Genomic DNA, 20259 nt, shown 5'->3' on the forward strand with positions numbered 1-20259 from the left:
CTTTTAGGGTTTTCCATATAAATTAACATATCATCTGCAAATAAGGATAGTTTTACTTCTTCTTTCCCTATTTGGATTCCTTGTATGCCTTTTTCCTGTCTTATTGCTCTGGCTAGAACTTCCAGTGTTATGTTGAAGAGCGCTCCACTCACTTTTAAGTCAGAATGAGCTAGAGTGAGGCATGACAGCTGAGGTTATGCTTGGGCTTGTGAGAAAGTTGCCTGTGAATTTCCACAACTTTTCTTAACTCCCCTTTTCTTAGCTTCCTATCTTTCCTTCCATCTTTTTATGAGTTTTTTTTGCCCTTCTTTTTGCTCATGTGCATGACTGCTTCTCTCCACGCAGCTTATTTCTTTTCCATCCTTAGTCCTCAAAATATTTCCCGTGGCAAGAAGACTCCACCCTTAACACTGGGGTGACCCACCTTTTAATCTGATGGGTAAATGCAAACTTGCTCTTTAACTTCAAAGAATTTTCCCCATCTCCTAAGGATAATCTCTGTTATTCTCACCTCACCTCAGTCAAGGTGCTAAACAAATTTCTTTAGAATTGACTGCAATTCTATCTGAATCTATCTGACTGCAACTTGGATGTTGGAGTAATTGAAACAATTAACAAACATTACTTTATGACAGTTACTGCCATATTTGAAAAGATTTTTTTTTAATCCCAAATTGTGTTACTACTAACCATTTCTGGTTACTTTCCCTGAGCAATAACAGGATTTCAGTCTAAAAGGAAAACACTGCAGTTTTAAAGTTGTAGTATCTGTTTCTTGCCACCAGATGTCTCTGTTGCCAACTCTATGGGATCAGTCCATTGCTTTATAAATCATGCATTATGCTGAAAAACCTGTCAGTCAGGTCCATAATGTCAGAATATGATTTAAGAAACCACAAAATCAGCAGAAATGGTCCATCGTTTCCCAGCAGCAGCAAACTATAATTCTGACAATTCTGTCAAGAAGCAGTTTCTTGATCTTCGGAATTTATTTTGAAGTTGGATAGAATTCCATGAGGAGCAAAACTGAAGTGTGAGCATTTAAATTTTTTAAATTTATTTGTAAATTAATTTTCAATTTTTGAAGATGGAATATTTCCATGCTACAAAAGTCAAAATGATATGTATGTATTTATGTATAGTTTTCTATTGCTGCTCTAGTAAATTTCTACAAAGCTAGTAATTTAAAACAATGCCAATTTGTTATCTTACAGATCTGTAGGTTGGAAGTCTAAAATGTGTCTTTAGCTGGCTTCAAACCTGGTGTTGGCAGGACTGTGTTCCTTCTGGAGGTTCCAGAAGGGAACCCCTTCCCTGCCCCCAGAAACCACCCACACTCCTTGGTTCATGTCCCCTTTCTCCACTTTCAAAGTGATCAGTGGTGGGCAGAGAGCCTCAAATTATTATCTGCCCCTTCTGCTCTCCCTTCCCTGTAAGGACCCTTGAGTTACCCCGAGTTTATCTGACTGATCCAGGTTAATCCTTCATACATACAGTCCTTAATTTCATCATATCTATATGGTCTCTTTTGCCAGGTAGGGTGACATTTTCAGCTAGGGGGAATTGGGCATGGACATCTTTCAGACACCATTATTCTTCTGCATGATATTCACAGAACAGTAGACCCTAATATGGGATGCTGGGTCAGAGTGAATGCATGTGTCCTTTTGGATATTGCTTAATTCTTTTCTAAAGGGACTGTAAATATGGAATGTTTAAATGTCACCCCAAATATTCTAGTTGAGTCAGACTTATTATAATAGTACTTGTGAAAATACTCTAATGCATGAGTGTCAAAGAGGCAGCAAACTTCCAGAATAAATTAGCATGAGCAATTTCCCACTGAAACATTTGATTCCTCTCATGTGACCCAGCAGGAACCTGAAGGGAGCAGGGGGAGGGTTGGATAAAGCAGTGCCAAACACTTCCACGGTGATGGAGTCAGCAAATCTGGGGAACCCAGAGCAAGGAGGAGACAGACCTTTTACAGCAACTCCCCTACCCTGCATGTACTTATTACCTAGCTTGATTTCTGAACATAAAAGAACATACAAATCTATTCACTGTTATAGTATCTAAATAAGAAGCAGTTCAGCCCTCCAGGTCTATAATATGAACTGTTCCTATCTGTAAATGCTTTATTCCCAAGGACCCTGCCACTCAGTGTGGTCCCTAGAATGCAGCATCAGCATCCACTGAGAACTCCTTAGAAATGCAGAGCCTTGTATCTCACCCAGATGCACTGAATAGAATGTGCATAAAGTTCCAGGTGATTCACATGCGTAATAAAGTTTGAGAAATGCAGCTCCAGGGACACAAAAGGTATCATATTGTTAATTGTCTCTAAGGAGCTTGGAAATACAATGTTACTACGTTTGATTTTATAGTTGAGCTGCCAACTACTTACCCAGAAGAGAGCAACCTGAGGGTTAATGATAGCAACCGACATTGTTTGTTGAGTACTTAATATGTACTTGGTTCATCTTTTAATACATATTATCTCATTTTAGTTTTTACTATATGTTATCTCATCAATGCACTGTAATATACATTATTATTTTTCAATTGTCATAACAATATTTCAAATCAGAATTAGTCACTGTTTGTGACTAATGAAATTGAGGCTTGGGAAAGTTTGGCAAAGCCAAAGAAAGACATTTTACTAATGCTAAGCCTGGAATTCAAGCTCAGGTCCAGCTGGTCAACAAAGCCCTATTTTTTTCCCATTACTCTCCACTCCATTCAAGAAATCGGCTAGAGGAAGTAGGGGACATTGGTACCAAATTTATACTTAATTGCTTTGTTTTTTTTCGCCTTCTATGTAAGACACTGATATAAAACTTTATCATCATGTTGTTATTTTAAAAATCACTTTAGGCCCTCCCTGGTGGCGCAGCGGGTTAAAGCACAGCCCTGAGAATTTAGAGCCGCTTCCGCATGAGTTCGATTCCCGCCTGCCCTGGAGGTAACCACATGGTGTGGCAGACCTCTCCTGACCCGCCCGCTGCTCCCCTCAGCAGTGTACTTCATCCATCTGTCTGTTCTGTTCCCCACTCTGTGTCTGGTGAAGCCTCTCACCGCCCCTGAGCCTCTGGCCTGTACCCCAGTTCTGTATGCACAAATAAATAAATTAAAAAAAATCATTTTAAAAACAAACACATGCCAGGAATGGAAGTGATAAAGCATGTATGTATTCAATGAAAGTAGATGTCGTCTATCCTCCTCTACTGTCTTTAGAACAATCCATTTTCAGCCATATCTAGATTTTAGTTTGGTGATTGCCTCAAAATTCTCAACCATTAGTTTGTAGGTAGTGACTTAAAATTTTTGAGATTATCACTCAAGTCCCCAACTATAATAATAGGAATTTTAGCTCAGTCTTCCTTGCTTATTCTATAGATTAAAGGTTAGAACTGTTACGATATTAGATTGTGAAAGTATCCTCAGTAGAAACAAATAGTAAGAAGTGAACCTCTGAATAATTTATATTACTAACTTGCATAAGCTCACATTATTAAAATTAACCCTTGGAGGAACGGTTACAACTTCACGGTCAAATGGGTTTCCTTGTCTGTACCCCAACGAGCATATATGCAGACCTTATTTAATTTACTATGATTTAGGCTATTATTGTCTTGTAAAGTTTTTTATTTTTCCTGGAACTTTTCCAATGAGCTCTTTTAAAAATAGGTTCAGCAAAGAAACATGTGCCTTCATTACCATATCATGAAGATTTCTCAGTTTCTTCATTATACCTATTGCATGGAATCAGGTCCCTGTAAGAATCTCTTGCAGGAGTTCTTTTAAGAAGGAGAAACTGCTGATTTTGCTTTATTTTTGGTAGTTCCTTGTCAGGGCTGCTGTGAGATGCCATCCCTCCATCTCTTTTCACAGCACCCTAACTTGGATACGCTGTTGCTTGGTTTCCTGATTTCCCCCTTCTTGCCTCAAAATTCTCAACCACTAGTTTGTAGGTAGTGACTTCAAATTTTTGAGATTATCACTTGAGTCCCCAACTATGATAATAGAAATTTTAGCTCCCCTAGGAGACTTGCTTGGTGAATGGGCATAGATTTCTAGGTTCAGAGTAAATTCCTTTGGATGGTCAGGGCACCATTTCATTCTCTTTGGCACCCAGGGCTACTGCAGAGCAGACAGATGCTAACAACATTCTTACATTTTTGTCACTAACATTTTTCACCAACTGGAAGATATTTGTATTTCCTCCTCATTTTGGAAGTCTGGAAATTTCAGTAAGATTATATTTAGCAGTAGTCCTTTAAACAATTCAACTTTGTCATCAGAGGCCTATTTCAATCTGAAGATTAATCTTTTTTCTGTTCTTCATATTAACCTTCTTGTTCCTTCTCCTGCAACTCCCCCATCATAGTTTTTGGTTTAATCCTTTATGTTCTTTAGTTATTTTTATCTTTAAGAAACCATGACCTCCTCTATTTTCTGGAATTGCCTCAGAAAAGGCCAGTTTACTAATATTTATATTTCCTTGCTTTTACACTCTAGAGTGTCTTTGCCAACATTTAAATGTAGAAATTTTAAATTATAAAACTTGGATAATTACCTAATAATTTACCAATTGCTGTAAAACCAGGAAATTTCAGATACTTCCAGACTTCCTGGTTCAGTGGGACTTTGCTTTCCTATTTTCATTGTATTTTGTTTTGTTATTTTAGTGATTTATCATTTTTTCTTATTTACATTATTGTTCATTTTTTAAAAAAAGATTTATTTATTTGTGCATACAGAACTGGGGTGCAGGCCAGAGGCTCAGGGGTGGTGAGAGGCTTCACCAGAGACAGAGTGGGGAGCAGAACAGGCAGATCTACACTGCTGAGGGGAGCAGCGGGCGGGTCAGGAGAGGTCTGCCACGCCATGTGGTCACCTCCAGGGCAGGTGGGAATTGAACTCATGAGGAAGTGGCTTTAGCTTCTTAGTGCTGTGCTTTAACCCACTGCGCCACCAGGGAGGGCCAACATTATTGTTCATTTTAAAACAATGTTTACTTCCCCCCCCACTTTGCCCACCATCACCATAGTCCCCTATATTTCTCCCTCTCTCCTCCCGACCCCTCCCCCCTCACCTGTAGGATATCTCTGGTTTATAACTGTTTTTGTTTTGTTGTGTTATGTTTTGTATTGTAATAACAGTATACTTTCCCCCTCATGCCTGCTTGGTTCTCTTATATTCCTCCTGTAAGTGAAACCATTTGATATTTTTCTTTTTCCTTCTGAATTATTCACTGCACTGAGCATGATTCCCTCTAGCTCCATCCATGTTGCTGTGAATGGCATGAGTTTATCTTTTTTGATTGCCGAGTAGTATAGTAGTATTCCATTGTGTGTATGTACCACATCTTGATCCAATCATCTAGTTTTGGGCATTTGGGTTGTTTCCAGGTTTTACCTGTGCATTTTTTTTTAAAAATGTATTTATGCATAGAGAACTGGGGTACAGGCCAGAGGTGCAGGGGTGGTGAGAGACTTCACCAGAGACGGAGTAGGAAGCAGAACAGGCAGATGGATGAAGTACAAAGCTGAGGGGAGCAGTGGGCAAGTCAGGAGAGGTCTGCCACGCCATGTGGTCACCTCCTGGGTGGTCAAACTCATGCTGAAGTGGCTTTAGCTTCTTAGTGCTGTGCTTTAACCCACTGCACCACCAGAGAGGGTCCAGCATTTTGTTTTTAATCATGTTAATAAATATTGTGGTAACATTTTTTGTTCTCTACATTTTAGGAAGTAGTTTCATTTACTTCTCCTGAACTTTGAATACATTTTTGCTTGGGTAAATCATATGTTTATTTCCAAGAAAACTTCTTTAGCATGTGAGAAGAGTAGACCAAGTTTACACAAGTATGAGCTGATGCTTAGTAACGAGTGCTGTTACTAAAGAAGCATTCATATGTGCCTGAGTCATGGTAGAGCTGAAGCTCAAGTTTTCTTTTTACTTTTGTGTGTACCAGCATCTGAATGCCTCCTTGTCCTTCAAATTTAGAACAAGAGGATTTATTTTATAACCAATTGCAAGAAGTTGAAAACTAGCCTTTTAAAAACAGATTTTAAAATAGAATTATATAGCCATAAGGAAACTGATACTTGTGAATTATATTAGTTGCTACAGCTTCTGTGAAAAAAAATACTGCCGACTAGATAAAAGAAATTTATTTTCCACAATTCTGGAAGCATGAGTCTGTGTGTCAGCAGGTCTTTTCCCTCAGAGACCTTAGTGGAAAAGGTGGGCCAGGCCACTGTCTCTAGCTTAAGTCCCTGCTTGCATTTCCTCTCCTTATAAAGAACTCACTCACATTGGATTAGCCCTCACCTTAATGGCCTCATTTTAATTTAATTACATCTACAAACGACCTTATCTTCAAATACATCAAATTCTGACACCTTAGGGTTTAGAGCTTTTGAATTTGAAGTTTGTTCAGAGACAGGATTCTGCATGGAGTATGAGGTGACACCAGGGTCCCAGGAAGATCAACGTAATTCCACATGCATGCAGTTATTTGAGCCTCACAAAGCTGCCACAGGAGAAGGATATTGTGATCCATTTCTTAGATGAAAAAATCTGAAATGAAAAGCAGTGAGCAATTTTGCATGAAGTCCTAGATGAAAACAAATAAACCAGGATTTGAACTTAAATTTGTGATAAACTCTCTCTTTGCTACTTCTATATATTTTCTTTATCAGTTGTTTTCTTCCCTTGTAAATGTAATATTTTGAATCAATGCAGCACCCAAGAAGGTTCTATTCTGTCCTTTTGGCTAGAAGAAATGATTTTTCATACTTGTGTTTAGTATAGCCAATGATTCCACATCTGGGCACCTTTGCCAGTTTCTCTGCATCTTACAACCTTCTCTAACAGATTCCATGACTTGACTAAGTGCCTTTCCCAGGTCCAGACACAATGTTAACATCTTCGCTATCACCTTCAAACATTTACCTGGTCTTTGGGGGCAGGGAGGGAGGAGGGGGAGTTTGGATTAGTTGAGGGGCTTTATTCTTTGGAAATGTTTAGAATTCTAAACATTTGGAAATGTTTAGTCCTCTCAGAGGACACATCTTCTTTAAGAGTGAGATTGTATCATAAGTACAGACTCTCTTTTTGACTTGGAGCCAAAGGATGGAGAGAGAAAGTGAGAACATGTATGGGTCACAGGGTATATAACACAGTGTGAAAGTTGCTGAGACAGTGGGAGCAGATTGATGACGAAAATGTACTATCTCCCAAGAGGTGTTGAAACCATCTGCTCCCAAATGTAATCAGGAGAGTACCAGGCGAGAACAGATATAGCACTTTTCATTACCAACCTGCTAACCGTAGTAAATGAAACCAGGTAGTGAAATTGGAAAATTGCTCAGCCACATCCACAAATAGCTTGTGGTTGACTTAGGCATTTAAAAATATAAGCTCTTTACCAAGAAATGAAAAATGACATTTTCCTGAGTAACAAAAGTACATGCAACATGATATCTAAAAACGTGATTCTGATGTAACATTTACTCTCCATGTGTCTTGGGCAAATGAGTTAGTCTCATCCTTTTGGTTTCTTTATCAGTATAAGGACTGCTGTGAAGATCAACTGAGATATATAGGCTTTGCAAACCATGTAAGCTATTCCTGATAGCTATTTTTATTACTATTTTAATTTTAGCCCAAATCTAACAAAATGCACAATTATGTGGAATCCAAATGATGGATTCTCCCTTTTTTCTACTGCCTTGGGACTTCTCAGGCTTTTCAGTGCCATGAAAATGCCTTAAAACCATTGTGAAGGAGGACGGGAATTTAGGAACTTTTACTTCTTCATTTAAGTGTTTGATATATACAAAAGTTTAATTGGGAGATGGTGGAAACAGCCCAGTTCACGAGGAGCTTGTTGTGTATACCAAGACAGTGCTCTGTCACATTGTAAAGAAGCTAAGCTTTTCCGAGGAAATTACTTGTCATCTGGTTTCAAAACATTCCTGGCAAACTCCTGGGACATGCTGACATTTTTAATTTTTTCTGAGAGCAATTAAAATTGTAGAACTTTTGGGACTCAATTCCCATATCACCTTGATGGGTTGAGTGATTGAGTAGAACTTGTGATAAAGATTTTTCCTTTATGATGAAGCAGCAAGGAAAACCCTAAATTGGAGACTTATAAAGTGATTATGGATCAAGTCTCTGAGTTTCTCATTGTTGAAGCATCTGTGAGAAGTTTTCTTGGAATAGGAATTTCTCTTCATACCTGCAAATACAACACCGCTGAGATGTGGTTACTTTAGAAGCAAAGTTTCTCCAAGAAGCTTTGCTTTCATGGTTTTTCAAATTCTTAGGCTATTAGTCATACTGAATAGTCCAGTTCAGCATGACTCAGGGAGCTGGAGGCCATTCACTGTGGTCTCTGAGGAAATAGTTTAATTTCAGTTATGTATCAGGATTTTAACTAAAATATGGCATCTGATTAGCCAGAGTGAACTAATTTGGTATTCCAGCATCTTCTGCCTGCATCTCCTTTATGACTGCTTAGGTATAATCAGATGGTGCCAGTGAATCTATTATTCTGACAAATGCTAATCAGAGACAAGATTCTGATTTTAAATTCAAATGTACTATGCACTATCAACTTTTCTAACATTGTATGCTTTTGATGGGCTCATTTGCATGACTTTTAAAATCAGTATTTCTGACTATAATCTTATGTGAATGCTCTTTTTATTTAATATAAGCTTTGAGAGGGACTTTGTTGTTGTTATTTTCATTAAGTATGTGAGAAGATTTAAGAGCTATTTGCACAGAGGTATACTATACGTGAACCCCGTGTGACTGTGATCCTTGTTACTAGGGTAGCAGAGCATGCCCTAATATCTTTGTACAGTTATTTAATCCCACCGCTTTCTCCCCATCTTTTAAGGTGTTAATAGTATCACTTACCAGGTAGGTTTTCAAGAACATTCCATCAGAATGACAAATACATTAGGCAGCTTTTGCTAGAATATGCTGTGGTAACAAGTGTATCTAGAATACCAGTGGTTGATAATTAACTACCAGGATTTTTTCTCACTCATGGTCACATTCATCTTGAGTTGACTCAACCTCTGCTCCATTTTCTCTTCACCCTGAGATACAACTGGAAGAGCAGCCTCTTCAGGTGTCAGGACACAGGGGGAAAGGAGGTGGCCGACCTCACTGTGGCTTGACAACTTCTTCAAAGCAAAACAAGTCACTTCCACTCACATTTAACTGGCCAAAGTGAGCCATGTGCTGACCGATGCACTAGAAACTCAATTCTCTCCCTCTAACCTGCCGTGGACATTGCCTGGAGCCAAGTACATGCTCAGTAAACAATAGTTTTCATTTTAAATCCTGTTCATGAAAAATGAATTAGAGTGTGGCATTAAAGGATTCATAATAGCCTTTGCTAGGACAGAGAAAACTCATATTTATATGTTTGTCAGGTGCTTCTCATATAAGAATAAATCGAGAGGCCTCCCTGGTGGTGCAAGCAGGTAAGTTTCAGAACTAAGAAGCTGTCAGCAGCCCCCTGCAGCACACGTTCAATCCCTGGCCAGGGAGGTGACCCACATGACACGGCAGACCTCTCCTGTCTCTTCCGCTGCTCCCCTCGCAGTGTGTTTCAGTAGATCTGCCTGTTCTGCTCCCCACTCTGTCTCTAGTGAGTCCTCTCACCCCACCTGTACCCCAGCTTGTATATACATAAATAAATCAATCATAAAAAAAAGAACAAATTGAAGGGCTGAATGCTTCCTTTGAACTTTCCAGGGAAGGTGGTGTATGGAGAGCCCATAGCAGCAGGTCTTGGCACAGATGGCACTCACTACTGGAGCAGAGACTGGCACCACGCTGCTCACCATGTGATGGGTCCTCCCTTGCGCCCGGATCCCTCAACTCCCGACTTCCTCATGAATCTACTGGCTAAGTAATCATTTAACAGATAATTGTGAAATGTTTTGCTCAAATCAGGCATTTTGGGTTTAGGTAGAGGAGCTCCCAATATTCTGTTCAACTTGATCTGAAAGGCCCAGGGGAGAATGCATCTGGAAACCAGGAAGCACTGCTTTCATGAGGTTATGCTATGGGGTTAAACCTCCCCTCGACACAGAGAAATCAGATCATTTTTACTGAAAACTTCACTCTTCTTTTTTCCTTTTTTCTAGGTAGGAGCTAGGTCTCTTCATTATGCTTTATTTTATCATTCACACTATTCTTGAATTTCTTTTTGATGCTTGGATAACCTGGAACCAGATGTGCCTGTGTGGAGATAAAACAGGTTGAGGCAGAGTTACTACAGGGGTGGGAAAAGCAAAATTGTACCCTCCAGCAGTTTATCCCCATGAAAGTCATCAAAAATCTTCTCAGAGACATTACTGTCTAGAACATGGTGGTCATTTTTCTTGAGAATTACACCAGCCCTGCACATGCTGACATTCCCCATTCACAGACACTCAGATCCACATTAGCAAAGAACTTTTCTGCTTAGGGTATGTGTTCACTCGCCTTTCATTTCTGCTCCTTCTTCTTCCCCACATCCACAGTCCCAAGAATATTCACAATTATTCTGCCTGTCACTGGTGACACTGATATCCACAGGCAACAACACAGGCTTATCTTGATGCTGTGACTAGCCAGGGGCTGCCCTGGAGGGGAACCTCTGCACAGTGTTCTGCTCCGGGGACCTTCATGTAGTTAGTGCCTGTCATTCTGAAACAGTCATCATCAAATGCAGATAATTATCAATGCCTAGAAGAGAAATTGAGCATCAGACCAACCCATAACACAGAACCAGTAAGCGAGGGAACCCAGAATCCAGTTTTTCTGACTACAACATGCTTCTTGTAAGAGCATTTTCTGAAAACACTAACCCTAGCAGAGACAAGAATGGGGTGAAATATGTAGCTGAAAAGTCTATGTTTGTTTTCCATTACAGTTTTCTGGGTGTCACTTGGGAGAGTCAGGAGACGAGGGAGGTGATGGTATGTTCTCCTGGCATTGTCTGTTCATCCCACCACGCCTGTTTTTCTTTTACAGTGATGATCTAAGTACTACAGGGACTGATCACTGCACTTTCAACACTTGCCAGAAAGCGCTGGGAAAGGATGACTTTACTAAGATCCCCAATGGAGTGAATGGTGTCGAGGACCGGATGTCAGTGATATGGGAGAAGGGCGTGGTAAGTTTCTCAGGGTCCAGTCGGCTTTGCCTAGTCCACAGAATCTGGCCCATTCGGGCCAGCGTGCCCACCACACCCTTTGTAGAGGTGCTATTGGGTTGTTTTTACTAGCATAGGCCCTGGAAATACACCACCATCGACACCATCACACCATCTTCCAGAATAATAATGTGAGATCATTATTTCCTCTGCACAAGTTAGCTTAAAGGTAAAATGCTTTACATCATTTTGCAGACAGTAAGAAATGACTTCAGACTGGATGCCAACAGGATTATTCTTGAAGTCTTTGAAGTGCTGTCACGCTTATATTTCTTATGCTGGTGAATCCCAGTTCTTCACACAGCGCGAGTATAAATACCAGGAGTGATTGAAAATGCATGGAAGATTTTTATTATGTTCACATTTCATTTTCATGAAATCTTTAGATGATTCCTTTTTAAGAACCTGGGATATCATGTTTCAAAAATGGCTGCGGTTCACATAAATAAGCATGCAAAGTCTGGAAAAAGAATTTCAAAACATTTTAGTGATTGAAAACTTTCTCCCTGAAGTCAGGAAGAATCAGAGGGATCTATATGTTAGCCTGTCTGGTTGGTTGACGTGTGGAGTTGTGAAGCTCAGGGGGGGACACGTGATGACCTGAGGATCAGTAGTCACGCCCTTCCTCCCCGCCTCCAGTAACCCTCCTGGGATGACACCTTCAGCATATTTCTCATGTTAGTCTCCTCTGAATATCCCATTGACTTCTAATGATTGAACAGGCCTTGTCAGTGTTATTTCCAAAATGTGTCCTGACCTCCATCTTCACATCTCCCCCCTGGCTGGAGCCGATTGCAGAGGTGCTATTGGGTTGTTTTTACTAGCGTAGGCCCTGGAAATACACCACCATTGACACCACGGCAGTCACCTCAGGGTTCCCGGTGTGCTTGTCCCCATCTCACCTGCTGAACTCCATACGCCAGCACCTGAGTCACCTTTCAAAATGATAGTCTGCACATGGTTCCTGCCTCCCTAAAGCCCTTTACTTTTCTCCCATCACTTGTAAGATGATAGTTAAACAACTTACATCTAAGAACCTTCCAAGCATCTGTTTAGCCATCTCTGTTAACCAGCTTCTTCACACTGTCTGCCCTCTCTCAACTCTAACCATCCCAGATGGCGTCTCTTGTTCTTTGCTTAGACTTTTTTGATAGCAAAACTTCTCTTTGATCTTATGTTATTATTTATAATGAATGTTTTCATTACAGCAGATTTTCAGAATCTAATATCATTTCCAAGTATATAAATGACTTTTAAAATGATGAACTGGCCCTCTCTAGTGGCACAGCAGGTTAAGGCACAGCACTGCAAGCTGGCCGCAGCCACTTTAGTTCGAGTTCGATTCCTGGCCCTGGAGGAGATCCACATGGCGTGGCAGACCTCTCCTGACCCACCTGGTGCTCCCCTCTGCAGTGTACTTCGTTGATCTGCCTGTTCTGCTCTCCGCTCTGTCTCTAGTGAATTCTCTCGCTCCTGCACCTCTGGTCTGTACCCCTGTTCTGTATGTATGCATAAGTAAATAAATCTTTTAAGTTTTTAATAAAAATAAAATGATGAACTATATATCAGTAGCATACAGAAAACCATACTAACTTCTGAAATAATAGGAAGGGCTCCTAAAGGAAATAGTACTTTCAGGACATATTGTTTAACCATTGTTTGATGCAGGTACAAATTAAAAAACTTTGAGAATAACTTTACCACATGAAAAGAATAAAAAAAAAATTAAAGTCATTTTAGAGGACCCACACCCCTCCAAAGTCTGTCCATATTAAAATGTTTTGCAATAGACTGTCCATGACTGTTGGTGCAATAAAGTTTCAATTATACAAAATTAAGTCTCTTACACTAATTTTTCCATTTTTAAAAAAACACTATCAATTGACTTAATCCATCTTATCTCAACTCTATCATATTGTACATAATGTCTACATGATCATTTTATCAATCTTGGGTCTGTAATAAATAAGCCAGATCATATATATGTAGTAAGAGAAGACAGTAACCTATAAACAAGATTTGAACATTTAGCTGTGTTTCTGGGAAGACTGCAAAAAATTAGTGGAGGTGCTTTTTTAAGCTTATACGGTTTGGAGAATTTATCTTCAAGCTTCCATATGTTACTCACTCATCCCCATCATTATCATTAAGATTGTTTAAGACTTATCAGTGCGCACAGATGTGTCCAATATAAAAACTATGTACAGTTCTGTTTGGTTCTAAGAGATATGGTCTTGTACTTTTATTGAAAGATTTTTTAAAAAGATTTGATCATTAGAACAAATGCATTTTCTTTCTTGAATTGTTTTACAGCACAGTGGTAAAATGGATGAAAACCGATTTGTGGCAGTCACCAGCACAAATGCAGCGAAAATCTTTAATCTCTATCCAAGAAAAGGAAGAATAGCTGTGGGATCAGATGCTGACATTGTGATTTGGGACCCAAAAGCCACAAGGTAAGTCTTAGTCCTTGCGAAAAAGCACTAACTTGCAAAAAATTATTCATTGCCTTTAATCGACCATTTCTTATTAGGTTATTTATTTAGCTGTGTTTGATATTTAAAGCCTATGCACATGATCAAAGTTTGGATATACAAATATTCCTTTGTTTCTCTTGGCACAGAGGATGCAAAAGTTGTGTTGTTTACCATCCTTTAGAAATGGATACGTGTATAAAAATCAATCTGAATTCACCACTTCAGTGCTTGGCAAATGCCTGAGTTGCCATGGAGGAAAGGTACAGAGCAATGAAGAAAAGAAAATAAAAGGCTGAGCTTGAATAGGACTGAATTGAGAACTCAAAATAATTGCAGCCTTTTTAAAGCTTTCAGATAGAGAAATTCCAGCACAAAGATTGTCACTTTAAGTTAGCCAAATTTTCCAGTTGAGTTCATTTTGAGTCTATCATTTCCAGTAGATTCCAACTTTTTGTTTCCAGTTTCCATAATTCTATGTTAATACTGCAGGTCTGGTAAATTCCACCAACTCAGGAAAGCATTCAATAGAGGTCAAAGATCTGTTAATTTCTCCTTGTAGGATGTTACCACAGGCAGCATTGAATCCTGACTGTGTTTCTCGTAAACCTTGCAGTGGGGAAAATCCACATACATTACCATTGTGTGAGTATGTGTGCACACACATTGCATACCCAAATATTTGTGTACAAATGAGATCATGCTAGGACTGTCTACCTTCATTGTACAGGCATTTACGCAAAGTCTGCAAAGTTGTTCTGTATTTCCTTGGGGGCGATGTGATGATAAAACCCAGTTTCCACTGAAGTGCGCCTGGTTACCCTCTAGAATGAAGTCCACTGGAAAAACCCTGTCATTGCTACGGGCTTGAAAATAAGCCCCAGAGATTGCCCTGGAAAATGCTTGTCTTTGCAAGCTGGCTCACTCTTTAGACACTCACTGTCCAAATCTAGGAGCTGTTCACGTTGTTGGTGGCTGGGAGTTATGGCAAGCAGCCTTCAGTGAATGCCCAAACCCTTTGCACTGGCTTGCCACCCACGCAGGGCAGGAGAGAGTGGTAGAAACCAAATGCCACCGCTCCAGCTGTTTGTGAGGGTGTCTAACAAGGAGCAGTTGCACATGTCAGGGCTAAGTACCTTGTCAGGTGACCCAACCCCTTCTCCTTGCCTAAGAAATGAAGAGGGCCTTAGGGCACTCCCTGGTGGCGCAGGGGGTTAAAACGTGGCACTGTGAAGCTAGCAGCAGCTTCAGTGCGTGCCCTGGAGGTGAGCACGTGGCGCGGCAGACCTCTCCTGTCTCGTTGCTGCTCCTCTTAGCAGTGTATTTCGTAGATGGTCACCCTGTTCTGCTCCCCACTCTGTCCCTGGTGAAACCTCTCACCCTCCACATCTCTGGCCTGTATCCTAGTTCTGTATGCATAAATAAATAAATCTTAAAAAAGAAAGAAAGAAGTGAAGATAAGTTAAACCAACTGCGGGCAGTTTCTCTTTGAGGCTAGAACAACCCTCCCTGGATAAGCATAGAAAACAGCTGCTTGGATTTAGATTGACCTGTGGACAAATCGAGCATACTGTGTTTAGAGAGGTCCTGATGCTTTAAAAAGTACCCTGGGAGAGCTGTGGACACCCAGCAGGGGCTTGTCTTCTCAGGTCAGCTCGGCTACAATTCAAACTATAGAGGCCTCCCAAGAGTGGGGACCAAAAAGATCTTTTGAAATAACTTGTAGCTTCAGGAGATCAGAAGACTTAGAAAATCTAGAAAATTTTAAAAGGGAGGAAACTATGACCTGGAAGAAATATTTGTGGAAAATGGCGTTTTTGAAGCGTAGCAAGAGTCATCATGATGATGATGATGATTGTGTGTGCTCGGTTCCCAGTGTTTTAAAAAATGTTTGGCTATTAAAATGTGATTTACAAAGTGAAACAAATATGCTCACCTTGCAGCCATGAGGAAACTGGCACAGCAGGGTGTGGGAGGACTCCAGGAGCCCTGATCCATGGTCTTTGACTTTGCAAACATGAAATTCAGGGCCACACCATCTCCTGCCATCAAAGCAGGGTGCTTCTGTTATACTATTTTTTTTTTAAAAAAAAGATTTATTTACTTATCATACAAGAACTGGGGTACAGGCCACAGGTGGGGGAGGGTGAGAGGATTCACCAGAGACAGAGTGGGGAGCAGAACAGGCAGTTCCACTGAAATACAATGCTGAGGGGAGCAGTGAGCAGGTCGGGGAGGTCTGCCGCGCCATGTGGGTCAGCTCCCCAGCTGGGGATCGGACTCATGCTGCAGTGGCTGTGGGGAGCTTCATAGTGCTCTGCTTTAACGTGTTGTACCACCAGGGAGGCCCTTTCAGTCTTGATAGTTTATGTTTGGTTCTTCTTTCAATCAGTGGGCCAGTAACCAAAAGTGGTTTTGGACTCGGTTCTGGGTTTGTGTTTTTTTTTTTTTTTTAAGATGAATTTATTTATGCATATAAGAACTAGAGTACAGGCCTCTGTTGTGTGGGGTGAGAACATTCACCAGAGACAGAGTGGGCAGCAGAACAGGAAGATCCACTGAAATACACTGCTGAGGGGAGCAGCGGGAGGGACAGGAGAGGCCTGCTGCGCCATGTGGGTCAGCTCCCTGGCCGGGGATCACACGCAAGCTGCATTGGCTGCAGCTAGTTTCATAGTGCCGTGCTTAATCCCTTAATCAGGGAGGGCCCTGATTCTGTTGAATGATGTGACTCATGTGACTCTCGAGTGCCATTCCTAGCGATGTGGAAAGCCACATTGGGCCCATCCCTGTGGGCCTTCACCCCACCTTCACAGTATCTCCAGCAATACCAACTCTAAGAGTCTCCCTCCTCGGCTATTTTAATTGTGTGAGGACGCTGGCTCAGGTAGAGGGCATTATCTTCCTTAGACAGCTGCACAAAGAGAAATGACCTGAACCTAACGTAGGGAATAACTCACTTACTTTATTTACCACATATTGTTGCTCAGAGGATATTTATAGGCTGTGATTATGTCTCTTTGAGTCATGTTTTTAGAATATATAAATTTAGACCACTTTCTCACAAGTTTTAGCTCCTGATTTCTATAACATTGTTTTGTCCTTCTTTTCCTATTCAGTTGTTTCAGAATAGCACATAATGATCCAGATGTTTTTAGGCTTTTTAAAAAGATCTGTGTATTACCTGACTAATTTCTCCCATTTCCAATCTAAGAATAACTAACTTAAGGTCAAACTAAGAAACTTCTGTGCTGTTAAGTTTCCTTCTATCTCTTTCATCAGCTCTGTAATATCTTATAATGCCCTTCTCTCACTTTGTAACAGTACTGTAATAGAAAATTAAATATTTACATTTTATTGATAAGCCTTTTGGGGAAAAGATACATATTGGCATTTAATTATTAGCTTCAGCCTTCTTACCCACACATATACCTCTTCTATTATGGCATACACCTCAGGTGCTGAGCACAATCAAAACCTGCACAGCTCTAAGTTTCTGGCCTCACCTTCATCCGTGTTGAGCTGGGACCCAAGCAGGTTGTTAAAGTCTGTGAATTTACACTCTCTCCTCCATAAAATGAGATTTTTCATAATTGTTATGCCTACTCACACTTCTGCTTGAATCTCTAGATAATAGTTTTATTTTTTTTCAAGATTTATTTATTTATGCATACAGGAACTAGGGTGCAAGCCAGAAGTGTGGGGGTGGGAGGTGAGGAGAGTCAGATCCATTAAAATACACTGCTGAGGGGAGCAGCAGGTGGGTCAGGAGAGGCCTGCTGCGCCATGTGGGTCAGCTCCCTGGCCGGGATAGAACGTGTGCTGCAGTGGCTGTGGACAGCTTTATAGGGCTGTGCTTCCCTAGTTCGCACCACCAGAGAGGGCCTGTCTTTAGATAACATATGTGAAAGTGTTTTGTAAAGTAAGAAAGACACAGTGTGTGGTATTATGGTTATCTTACACAGAGTGCTCTCATTTGACTAGTCTCTTTCTTGGCCACCCACTTTGAGATGTTCTTAGCTGTCTTGCATATTGTGACCAGGAGGCAGATGATCCACAAGGTTCTATTTCTCTGACCCTTGGATTAAAAAAATAATCACTATTTGGCCCTCTCCGGTGGTGCAGTGGGTTCGGAGGCAGCACTGCAAGCTCACCACAGCTGCTTCAGTGTGAGTTCGATCCCTGGCCCCAGAGGTGACCCACATGGCGCGGCAGACCTCTCCTGACCCGCCCGCTGCTCCCCTCAGCAGTGTACTTTGTTGATCCGCCTGTTCTGCTCCCCGCTCTGTCTCTGGTGAAGCCCCTGTACCTCTGGCCTGTACCGAGTTCTGTATGCATACATAAATAAACCTTAAAAAAAAAAGCTGAATAATTAACATTTCATTAAGAAAAATAATCACTATTTGGAAAAATTTTGGGGCTTTCTTTTTTTTTTTTTTACTGTCCTTTAGAAAAAATCAAGGAATATTGTCTTTACTGGCAGGAGATAATTTAACCCTCCTTTGGATTTCTTTGACTCATTCTATGTCTTGCTTCTCCCACCCTTTAATTTAAAAATTTTCTCTAAGCCACCGTCAAGTATTTTTGCACTATTATTACTCATCTCTTTCAATGTGAAAATTGCAGAAAGTAGGAAATAGGAGGGAAGGGGAGGCTGAAGAAGAAGCTTCAAAGAATACTGAACCTAGAGGAATATTTGAACAAGGAGGGGGCGCTTTTATTGGGGTTCTTACTTAATGAGAGGATTTTGCAGAAACTGTGTGCAGATTGCTTATCTAGATCAACCATCACACCAGCCTTCTCTACTCTTGGACAGGCTGGCTGGCCCTGGCCAATACTTATACTGATGGCCTCCACAGGGTCCTTCCCAGCACGGCGAGTTTTTAGCCTTCTCTAACCATCCTTACGTCATCCAAGGCTGCCCACCATCCTTAGACTCACTGCACCACTGTCACAGCTGCCTCTGCACCCCAAAGGCTAAGTTCTGCTGGAGAATGCTTTCCCACTGGCGATGCTGTGTCTTCCTGCTCATTCGCTTGCTTTGAATCTTAATTCTTTTCTTAAAAAAATAAGCATTTTATTTAGGATTAGTTTCACATTTTCAGAAAAGTGGCAAAGATAGTCCAAGGGGTTACCATATTGGTTTCCAGATTGCTGGCTTGCTTACATGACTGTGGTGTATGTGGAAAGTGAATGAATCAACACTGATAGGTTATTACCAGCTAGAGTCCACACTTCATTTAAATGAGTAGAGTTCGTCTATATTTTACTGAGCAGCCAATATATTTAAAAGGCATCAACATCAACATTAACATCTCTGAGAAATTTCTCTACTTGACCCTAACCTGGAAATTATCTATTACCTTTGTTTGTTTGTTTGTTTGGTAAATGTAGAAATTGAGATTCAGGAAAGCAGAAACTGGATGTTGCAGAACTAGGTGGTTAATTGTACCAAATAGCTACTGAATGGCAAATAGGTCGCTTTTCAAGCTATGCCATAGTTTATTAAGATTTCCTTAGATTTTACCCAGTGTTCTTTTACCATTCCTATGTGGCTCCCTTTCCGGACCCCACACTGGTCATCAGGTTTCTTTGGGTGATTCTGGCTATCACAGTTCTCTGATTTTCTTTCTTTTTTTTTTTTTGATGACATTGGCAGTTTTGAGGAGGTATTTGAGGACAGGTGTTTAATAAAATGTCCCTCTTTATGATTTTTTTTCTGGTGTTTTTCTCATGAGAAAAACCCTAGATTTATGGATTTGGAGAGGAAGAACACAGAACAAAAATGCTGTTTTTACCACATCCTTCCAGAGGTACCTGCCTTAAGACCATCACTGCTGGTGTTGGCTGGGGTCCCGTGGTGGCTGTAGTGCCCTTGAGATGTCCCCACTCTCCAGATTCCCTTTTCCCACCTCTCTATGGTGTGCGTTTTTAAGGAAGTCAGTGTGAATGCTCACACTTACCGAGGAGTCATGCTCTACTGTTATGTTTTCATTGATCCCAGAGCCTGGCCCAGGGCAGCACAGAGGAGACACACAGTGAACGTCAAATAAGTGAGAATAGTTTTCCACGCTGCCTGGGAGATTGATGTGATTTAGAGATGACAGATACTGTATCACATGCTTAATCCCTAGGAAAGTAGATTTCAAGTGTTCTTAACCACAGACAGAAATGCTAATAATGCCGTAGTTGGGGCTGTTAGCTCAGGCTAAGGTAGTTATTTTGCAATATAGTAAGTATATCAAATTATCATGTGTGCACCTTACACTTAGATGATATAGGTCAATTACATCTCAGTAAAGGGGGAGGAAACATAATGGCCTAGGAGTTTTATTAAACAACAACATGGAAAGAGGAAAAGTAAAAACAGCACCTTCTCACTTTATGCTTTTAACTTACTATAAGTTGTCAATGAATGATTGTTGAATAAATAAGGGTTACTGTGAGCTGAAAGAGTGGAAAGGAGGAAAAACAGCTTCACTGGACTTAATTGTGCTCTTTTCATTTCACGGGAGGGGAGAAATTAGCTCGGTGACCACCTCCGCTTTAGAA

General features: G+C 40.7%; 1 protein-coding gene across 1 annotated transcript in view; it reads left to right on the forward strand.

Annotated features, from left to right (window-relative positions):
- DPYS (dihydropyrimidinase) overlaps positions 1 to 20259 on the forward strand; it is a 71067-nt gene that overhangs the window by 18790 nt on the left and 32018 nt on the right. The window contains exons 5-7 of the mRNA XM_004680002.1: positions 9787 to 9943; positions 11053 to 11194; positions 13547 to 13689. Of these exons, the coding sequence (XP_004680059.1) occupies positions 9787 to 9943; positions 11053 to 11194; positions 13547 to 13689 (442 nt within the window). The remainder of the gene's footprint in view (positions 1 to 9786; positions 9944 to 11052; positions 11195 to 13546; positions 13690 to 20259) is intronic.

This window comes from Condylura cristata, unplaced genomic scaffold (genome assembly GCF_000260355.1).
Source record: "Condylura cristata isolate star-nosed mole 26May11 unplaced genomic scaffold, ConCri1.0 scaffold00009, whole genome shotgun sequence".
NCBI classification, from domain to species: Eukaryota; Metazoa; Chordata; class Mammalia; order Eulipotyphla; family Talpidae; genus Condylura; species Condylura cristata.